A 10,168-nucleotide genomic window follows, 5' to 3' on the forward strand; every position below is an offset into this window, starting at 1 on the left:
TGGAAACGAACTGTGAAAAGTGGTAAAGGCGTCAGCATGCGTATCTATTTAAATCCCCCCAGTTACACAGTAAAAGTGGCATTTGCGCACATACTCACGTATACACTTAAAATTGTGTGCAGATGTGTGCGTGGTCAGGCTATTTTATAACATCCATGCATGTTATAAAATGGCTGCATCCGTGGGTGCAGGCTGATGAATGTGCACACATGTGTGCCCACGCACCTGTTTAAAAGTTATTGTCTTATTGAATGTTCTTTTATTATTTCTAGAACCTGTTTTCCTTTCAACGTGTATAATGAAGAATTATCTCTTTAAGCCATTGTTAGGGTTAGTCAGTATGTGGGCCCTGGGCCGAGGTGAGAGATGGTATTGCCCACAGGGAGAAGCCCCGTGAGCCTCACCGTCGGGAGGTGAGGTCTCAGCTGACGTCAGACACAGTATCAGCCTAGAGTCTTTATTAAAGAGATAGAATGACACTATCCATGGAGCGGGGATGCCAGAGAGGAGGTCTCACAGACCCAGAGACACAGGATCGGTGGAACGGGGGATACCCAGAGAGGATACCTCTGTAGAGTTGGTGATGGTCCGCAGAGTGGGGTACACCGATGAGGTCTTCAATAGAGATGGTAGTGGTCCATGGAGCGGAGTATACAGAAGAGGTCTTCGGTAAAGATGGTAGTGGCCCGCGGAGCAGGGTACACCGAAGAAGGTCCTCAGCAGAGACGGTAGTGGTCCGCGAAGCGGGGTACACCAGAGAGGTCCTCGGTAGAACAGGAAGTAGTCCACAGAGCGAGGTACTCACGAAAAGAGTAGCGATGGTTCCAGGGAAGCCCCGGGGAATGGGGCAGGCAGAAATCCCAAGTGTCAGGCCCTCCAAGGAGCGGATAGCCAAGGCGAGCAGAGGACCCCTGAGGAGCGGGTACCTGAGACGTCTTACACCAGGAAGCAGGAACTGGAACGCAGGGTCTTCTGAGAGCAAGGCAGATTTAGCAAGGCTGGATCTCTTTGCCAAGTCATCGGTAGGCAGGGCCAGCTGGTTTAAATGTCCTGGAGGGATGACATCATCTGGAGGGGACGCCCCTGAGGTTCCCGCCATGACATGCTTAAGACTGGCCCATGCGTGCACGAACCTAAGGGATTCTGGCGACAAGATGGTGGTCGGCGGCGTCCATGCCGCCCCTGGAGGCCTGGGAGTGGTAGGCAGGCCATCGGCAGCTGGCGGAGGCTGCCAGTCTTCCCCATGGAGTCAGGGAAGTGAAGAAAGAGGTGAGCAAGAGTGGTCGCAGCCGTCTGCGACTGACGGGCATAACAGCCATCTTGCTATTGTTGTTTTGGAAGTTGCTTCCCCTTTGTGTTGACTCCCAAACAAGATAAATAATCTTTCAAATTTTTCAAAAAGAAATTGTGGCTGTTAAGTATTTAAATAAAAACTTATTTTACATCTAGAATTTTTTTTCTTCCCTTACTTTCCTCTCTTGAAAATGCTGGTAAGGCAATAGATTGATTTAAATGAAAAGATGAAATTACTTTCAGCAAAAAGGAAGGTACGGGGATTTTAGCTGTTGAGTCCTTGTGGAATTGTAAGGATGGATCTCTACTTGACAGGGCCTGAATTTCAGAAGTTCATCTGGCCTATGTAATGGAAACTAAAAATAATGAGGCCAATATTCAGTAGGCCGTTTAGTGGACAAGTTATCCAGCTAGTGTTAGCCGGATAACTTGTCCTGAATATTCAGTGGGATAAACATCCCATTTGTTTTAAATGTGCTACTTCCTTCCTCCTTCTCCTTCAGTTGTAGCATTGATGACACTTCGCACTGGTATAGGAGGAAAGAAATAGATGCCTAAACTACTCCATGCCACCCCTAGGACTAAGGCTGCCACCTAGTACTTCTACTGGCCCTCCCCAGCAGTCTCATTCTCTCCCACTGGAGAAGTTATAGAGAAAGGCGACCAAAATGATAAAGGGGATGGAACAACTCCCCTATGAGGAAAGGCTAAAGAGGTTGAGACTGTTCAGCTTGGGGAAGAGACAGCTAAGGATATGATGGAAGCCTACAAAATCATGAGAGGTCTACAACGTGTAAATATGAATCGGTAGTTTAATCCATTAAAATTAAAGAGGGATATGGTAAACTTTTAATGCTTGGACATCTAAAGCCATTATTAAATCCAAACTATTTCAGAACAGAACAGTTTTGCAATCCTTAATATTTACTGGCACAGACTATTGCAGCATTCACTGCTGGCTGAATACCTGCCGGCTCCTCCTTATAATTGGCCACAGCAAAAAAATAATGATCCTTCCCCCTAAGTTTGGGCCCTTTCAGCCCTCCTCTTCCCACATCACGGGACACCTCCAGGATTATCAGCAAGCAGCTCCGACTACATTCCTCCAAAACCAGTGTAAGTAAAAGAGCTTGTGCAAAAAAAAAAAAAAAAAAGATATCCAGATGGCTAAGGGGGTGAAAGCAAGAGAGAATTCTAGTGAGTTAGGGAATGACTGTGCATGTGTGCAGGGCCGGTGCTGGTATTTTTGCTGCCCTGTGCCCCCGATTCATTCAGTGCCTGTCCCAGGCCCATCACATAAACTCCAGCTTCTTCCTCCAATCTATATTTTTAAAAACTGGGGCCTGCTCTCCTCAGCACCCTTCCCCCTGAATCCCCGCCTCTATTGCTTCCTGTGCCAGCGGGATGCAACTAGCAGATCTCCCACGCTATTGCTTCACTAGGTCCTTTAGTAATGAATCCCAAGGGGTCATTGCACTTACTTTCTGACAGCCTAAATGCTTTAACTTGGGAAATCAGCATAGAGATTTCCTCCTTATAAAATAGGTGTATTTCTGGTTCATCTTCTGCTTCAGAAAATACCTTCCCTTCCTCCAGGGAGTCATAGTCACTACCCTTTAAGCATTCCAGCAACTCCTCACTGGAAGGGTCTAAGGCATAATTTCCCTAGCCTGTCCTAGAGGACCCCCAGCCAGTCTAGTTTTCAGGATAATCATAAGCAACACAAACACCGGGGATTAAATGTACTAGAATTAAAACTCTGGTGTCCGGTATCCCTTCGCAGGGTCTTAACCATTAATTGGTTAAAACTCCAATAGAGACAGATACTGTTTTACTGTATATGCAACTTCTAAATATGTGCCTGTGCTATTGTGCTCAGTTTTTGATGTCTTACACCAATCTAACCTAATAGCACTGTCCCACATTAACTCTCCTTGATGAACCAATACAGCTTGTTTAACAAATAACACCCCATCTAACTTATCTTGTTGCTTGTAATCAGTAGTTCTCAATACCTGAAGTCATCAGTTCCTCCTTATAGTATGAAGCGGTGAGCCCACCTGACACTGCCAGTGTTTCGACACGCTGCGTCTGCTTCAGGGGCAGGAGAGCTGTGAATATAAAAGCTGTGAATATAATGTGAATATTAAATATTTTAATAGTTAAATGCTTTACCCACCAGAGTTACAGCAAAATTTAAATTAGAACTTACTTGTGCTACATGACTCGCTTCTTCTAACTGCTGCCTTGCTTGTCGAACAGCGTTCATACTATCTTTCTCTAATTTTAAAGGGCCGTGGACCAAGCAGTTCCTTCTTCAGATGCAGCCCCACCCACTCAATTGCCACAATATATTATTCCTCTACTTGTGGAAAAACCACTAAACCTCCATGCTGGAGTCAACTATTGTAATTTGGGAATACAATTGTGATGATGGTGTATTTCTCTAACATCCGCTATTTATTTCTTTTATGGCTGCAAAAAATAGTACATGCGTAAATCCAATTTCTGATCAACTGATTCTCCACATCAGTCTCTTTCTCTCTCTCACCAGTCCCTATCACCCCTCCCCAAACCAGTCTCTCTCACCAGTCACTGTCATCCCCTTCCCAGACCAATCTCTCTCTCTGTCATCCCCCCCCCAGATCAGTCTCTCTCACCAGTCAATGTCACCCCCTTCCCAGACCAATCTCTCTCCTTCATTCCTCCCCCCCCGATCAGTCTCTCTCTTTCTTTCTCTCTCTAACTCACCAGTCATTGTCACCCCTCCCCATACCAGTCTCTCTCTCACTAGTCCCTGTCATCCCTTTCCCAGACCAACCTCTCTCTAATTTACCAATCACTGTCACCTCTCCCCCATAGCAATCTCTCTCTCTCTCTCTCACCTGTCACAGTTACCTCCTCCTAGATCGGTCTCTCTTTCTCATCAGTCACGCCCTTCCCCAGACCTCTCTCTTCAGTCATTCAGTAATTGTCACTGCCTCCCTCAGACCAGTCTCTCTCTTTCTGTCTCTTGAGTCACCTTCACCCCTTCCCCAGACCAATATCTCTCTCTGTCTCTATCTCTTCAGTCTCTGTCACCCTCTCCTCCAGACCAGTCTCTCTTTCTGTCTCTTTAGCATGATACCATTTAAGTGAACTGCAGCAGAACAAAAGAGCAATGCAGCTTTCTAACGTGAACCGCCAGCCCAGGAAAACCAGAGTGAGATTGAAAAGGTTGCCAGAGCCCTTACTGTGAAGGTTTGTAAATGACCATTGACTAGATGAGTCAGTAGGGGATTACATGCCACAGCCCCCATGACTACTGCTGTAATCTTGCAGTGAAACATCACTTTAAAAACAAAGGATAGCAAAATCCTAAGTTACAGAACTTTGACTGAAAAAGTCCTACATTGCAGAATTCTGAGTGAGAGAGGGATTTGTGGGTGAAATGTACTGAAAAGCAGTACTAGGAAGGAAACAGATTCTCACACCCACTAACAAAGGGAATCAGCAACTTTGGGTACCACCTCCTAGTTCTCAGACAACAGCAAAAACAAGGGCCAGGCAGAATGAAGGGCTTGCACATATTCTCTTTCCATAGTCCTGCTTGGGTCCTGACCTTTTGGCTGAGAAGAGGTGATTCCTCCAGGCTGGATAACAGCAAATCACTAGCCATGGTCTTAGCTGAGCTGGAATCACTGAAAGCTGAGTCTTCTGAGAGCCTGCATTACTGAGCAATAAGCAAGCGAAGCCATGAGCTTAGTGGAGCTGGGAACTCAAGCAAGGGAAAAACCTCCTACCGAGAAAGAAGAGCCTAAAGATAGCGGTAGCTCTGGAGGTGGAGTTTGATCTCCCCTCAACCAGGAGGATGAGGACTCCAGCGGCAGATCGGACATGGCATTGGATCCATCCAAGAGAGTGTGGACCCCAGTGGCAGACCAGGACATGGAGTCAAGTTCCTCAGAAGGGCGTGGACCAGGAAGCAGAGTTGGATGCCCCAGGAGAGCATAGACCCCAGCAGTGGAGCAGGAGATGGAGTCAGGTCCCCATGAAGAATGCCAGCAGCAGACCAGGAGGTGGTCAGGTTCTCTCCAGGAGGGTATGGAACCCAGTGGCAGAGAGGAAACAGAGTTGCCGTCTCCAGGAGGGCATGAACCAGGAGGCAAAGCTGAGTCCCCCCAGGAGAGTGCAGAACTCAGTGGCGGACTGGGAGGTGGAGTCAAGTCCCCTAAAGAGGAAACAGACTTGTCAATGGAACAGAAGTGGCACAAAGGAGATGGCAGCTGTTTAGACACAACGGATCTTTCCCCCGACCAACACTGCCCACCGGCCCAGTTGAATCTTTTCACATGGATGAGACTTGGGAAAAAAGGGGGAGGATAATGATAATTGATTAAGCGGGAATGCAAGAGGTCCCTCCTATATGGTGGTATACACTGGGGACCAACAACCCCAAATAGCCAAATATTAAATATTTTGCTATCTTGTAGAAATGTATATAGTTGCATGACCTGAGACTATTAATCACGAGTAGATAAGTGTGCTGTTTGATATCCTATTAGCAATGTACATAGTCATTTAGAAATTTATTTACTCATATAGTCTAATAAACAGTATATATTTATACATATTGCCAGCTTTGTTCATAGTTCCATTTGTTTTCCTAGGGCGAAGAGAGGGAAGTGACACCCACTAACAGCTTCTTTCCAAGGTGGAGGTACCAGGCGCCAAGAACATGAGGGCCAATGGAATCTGCCCTAGGGGGGCTCCCACCAGGTCAGTCCCAGACCCAGGATTGCCCTGTAAGGTACACCAGTCACTGTCACCCCTCCCGCCAAACTAGATTTTCTCTTTGTCTTCAGTCACTGTCACCCTCTCCAACCCAGACCTCTCACTCTCTCTCTCTCTCTCTCTCTCTCACTCTCTCTCTCTCTCTCTCTCTCTCTCTCTCTCTCTCTCCAGGAGAGGCAGGAGCCACTGCATTTGGCCAGCAGGAGTTTGTCAATGCAATGCTGTTGCTAAAGAACAAGCCTTCCTGCCCACTCTAAGACCAGTGTCTCTTCTCTCTCTCTCTCTCTCTCTCCCTCCAGGTACAGGGAGGAGACTTACTGGTGTGGCAGTTACTACCCTTAACAAATAAGCCTTGATATACTCCAACATTGCTCTCTGCTTCAATAGCAGCAGAAAAGGGGAATTGGATTTAGACGGCAACCAATGAGATCCCTAACTTTTATGGACTGCGGAACTGATGACCATGGGAGTAACCAGCACAGAACAGCATTTACTACCCTTAACAGAAGGCATGAGATTACTACCCTTAACCAATAAGTCTTGATGCTCTTGATGCAACTGCAACATTGCTCTCTGCTTCGAAGGAGGGGGTGGTAGCTGAAAAGAAAGAGAAATTTGGATTCAGAGACAACCAATATGAGCCATGACTTTTTTACAGTCTGGGGTTCTGATGCTCAGACATTAATGAAAAAACACAGGACTGTTTCTATGGCCAAGTCCATAAGCAAAGCACGTCAAGCAAAACTGACTGATACATGGGGGGAACCTGCACGGTATGGCAGATACTATCATGGGAAGCTTGCTGAGCAGACTGGATGGACCATTGGCTCTTTTCTGCTTTCATTTCTAAGTTTCTGTATCCAGGAAGTTTCAGCAGGAGTATCAATGCAAGCAGCTCTGCTACTGAAGAGCAGGGCCTGAAGAATGCCTACTCAACACTTTCCACAGGTCTCCTGCTCTGCTCCCTGCCCCAGCCATCGCCCTGCCCTGCCCCAGACTCCATAGTGTGTCTCTGTGCATGCTGCCGGCCTGCCACTGCCTCGAAATTGGCTCTGCTATAGGCAGCTGTCCTGTTCCAATCCGGTCCCCGCTTGAGGCCTCCCTGCCTCACTCCTATACCCTCGGCACACTCTGCTTCTTTTATTCCTAGAGCAAGTTCCTGTTTGACAGCCTCCACTCCTGCTGGCTGCCGAATGGATAGGGAACCCAACTGAAACTCAGCTTTACTTGCCAGCAGCCACTTTTTTTATTTTACTTTTATTTCTGATCACTCCGATGCGCCGAGGCAGGCAGTCATCAGCATCATGATGGGAGTCAAACAGGCCAGAAAACAAAAAAACAGCTCTGCACAGGCCATGCTGCAAACGGTGGGGACCTTGCTCATCCAGACACCAAAGCTCGAGGGATGGAGGCGGCAGAAAAGAGTGAGCCTGTACGGTGCTGTGGGCACATAGGATGCTGTATCTTTTTTTTTGTTTTTTTTCTGGTATTTTGCAGTTTGCAGACTTGAGGGCAGTATGTGAGGTAGTGAGGCAGATGCCACAGGGGAGTATTGAGAGGGGGATTTTTTGCTGCCCCCACATTTCTGCCGCCTGAGGCAGCTGCCCCACTCTGCCTCATTATAGAACCACCCGTTTTAACGACTGCTTAAGAACCGGCTGCGTTTGAGGCTAGCTCACTCTTTCCTTTTCACCCTTGGAGACAGGATGAACAGATCAAGCTATTGTCTGCTGCAGAGCATTTGCTGCAGACACCACAGCGGTGAGACTTGTCTGCCATCGCAGCTTTATAAAAAGTCGCTTGTCACCAAAATTCAAAACTTCTTTTTAAAGGTAAGGAAAAATCTCTAAATGTGAAAGCAGAGAGGTTTTCAGAAACTTGAACTATCTTACCTTACCGGCTTAGACTTGGATTCTCTTTTTTTTTTTTTTTAATTGACTTAAGCTTTCGTTAAAATGACTCTTACATATGCTTAAACTACTTGCAAGGAAAGCTCAGAGCCATTTCTTTTCATAAGGTGCTGGAAATTCATTTCATTAGAAGACTCTGCTGTGAGGAAGGGAGCACAAAACAAGATGGGCTCGCTTCACTGTCTCTGAAGCAGGAGCATGGCCCCCAAGTTCTAGCCAAAGTAAATCTGTGAAAGTGCCTCAAACTATCAATAATTGTCAGCTTCAAGAAAAAGAAATTCTAGTACACCATCAGAAGGTATTCTGATGGCTAGAGGCAGAGAACACTGGCTTTACTAGTTTCTCACATAGTAGTGATGTCATAATATAAAAAAAAAACCTGCCTCCATCAGTTGGAACAGGGACAAACCCAAGCATTCTAGACTAATGTAGTAGAAAGTCAAGATATATATATATATATATATAATATTCTGTAAATGTTTTTCTTTTTTCACCCTTCCTTCATTATCTTTTTTTTTTTTTCTTTTATGAATTTCTGGGAAGGCTTCTGTACAAGTGTAGCAGAAATAAAGGAAAGGAAATTATCAGGTAATTCTAAATTTCTCCTGCTTTTGCTTTTTGCTACACCAGTCTAGCTCTAGCGCTGAAGCCCAATAAGTAGTCTTTGTGGGAAGATGTGAAGCCCAGCTTAAGAACATCTGCTCAGACGCCCCGATTTTAAAAAGGCGGCGTGCGTAAATTTCGGGGGTTACGCACGAGGCCGGGCCTTGTGCGCACCGCACGCATTTTATAATGGGCCTGGCCACATGCATATCCCTGATACGCACTGAAGTGCCAGCATGTCTGAAAGGGGCAGGCTGGGGGGGGGGGGGGGGCATGGACTGGGTTGGGAAGGCCGGGACAGCACTATTAGCTGCTATCCCGAGGAAGCATGCGCCGGCCAGCTGGTTGGCACGCAGCGTCTACTGCTGCTCCAAAGGAGCAGCAAGGTAAATACAAAATAATTATAATAGTTAGGAAGGGGTTAGGGGTCAGAGAGGAGAGGAGAGGGGAAACGGTAGGAAGGTTAGGTAGTGGAAGTTCCCTCTCAGTCTGCTCCTTAATTGGAGTGGACTGGGAGGGAACTGGGGAAGCCCTACTCATGTCGTCGCATGTAGCTTTTTTAATTCCCCCCCCCCCCCCCCCGTGCACGCGCGAGTCCCAACCCGTCCACACATGCACACACGGATTTTAAAATCCAGCGCGCATGTGTACACAGGAACCGTATTTTATGACATGCACACACCGACGTGCGCATGTTATAAAGTACCCGCGTCCATATGCGTGCGTGCCCATTTTAAAATGCAATACCTTTCTTTGTAGGACATTCATTCTATAATGCTTTGTAAATGAATAAAAAGTTGACCAAATAGATGTTTTACAAATATATAGTAGATTTACAGTACGTACCTCTGCCCAAAAGGCTGATTGTGCTCTTGTTGAATGAGTTCTGAGTAGCATTCAAGGCTTTTTATCTTTTACGATATAAGCTGATGTTATTGTCTTCTTTAGCCACCTCGCTATTATAGCTTTTGAAGCTGCTTCTCCTTTATGTGGTCCTCCGAACAATATAAGCAACTTATCTCTCTGTCAGATAGAGTTTGTGGCTTCCAAATATTTTAAGAGTCCTTCGAACATTTGAGTATTTTAACCTCTTATTTTTACCCTCACATTCTGATTTTGCAAAAATGAAGGGACTGGTCTAATTAATACTGAATCATCTGTAAATTTAAAAAATGGATCTCTACATGATAAAGCTTGAATCGCCAAGATATGTCTTGCTGAAAATATGGCAAGTAGAAATACTGTTTTTAGAGTTAGATCCTTAATTGACACCTGTTTAATTGGTTTGATAGGAACCTAAAACCTTCAGTTCTAATTTTAGATTCCACTGAGGAATAATTTCTTTGAATGAAGGATGTAATCTCATTACTCCCATTAAGAATCTCGCAACAATTGGATGGGAAGCCACATAAATCCCTTTCACTCTACCTATATAACACACCAATGCAGTTACCTGACCCTTCCACCTTTCTGTGGAAATGCTAACCTCATAGAAATATTTTTTTTGCCAGGGTAATTCATGTGCTTCTTTATAATAAGAGTCAACAGTATGCCATACATGCATATATGCAATAGATGCTGAATTCTTT

At 45.7% G+C, this 10,168-nt stretch overlaps 1 protein-coding gene across 1 annotated transcript in view; it reads right to left on the minus strand.

Moving 5' to 3' along the window:
* Positions 1–3,861, minus strand: part of LOC115084673 (sodium-dependent phosphate transport protein 2B-like) — a 92,917-nt gene extending 89,056 nt beyond the window's left edge. The window contains 1 exon segment of the mRNA XM_029589856.1: positions 3,309–3,861. Within this exon segment, the coding sequence (XP_029445716.1) occupies positions 3,309–3,318 (10 nt within the window). The 5' untranslated portion in view covers positions 3,319–3,861.
* Positions 3,862–10,168: the final 6,307 nt, after the last annotated feature.

The sequence above is a fragment of the Rhinatrema bivittatum genome, chromosome 1 (genome assembly GCF_901001135.1).
Source record: "Rhinatrema bivittatum chromosome 1, aRhiBiv1.1, whole genome shotgun sequence".
Classification (NCBI taxonomy): Eukaryota; Metazoa; Chordata; class Amphibia; order Gymnophiona; family Rhinatrematidae; genus Rhinatrema; species Rhinatrema bivittatum.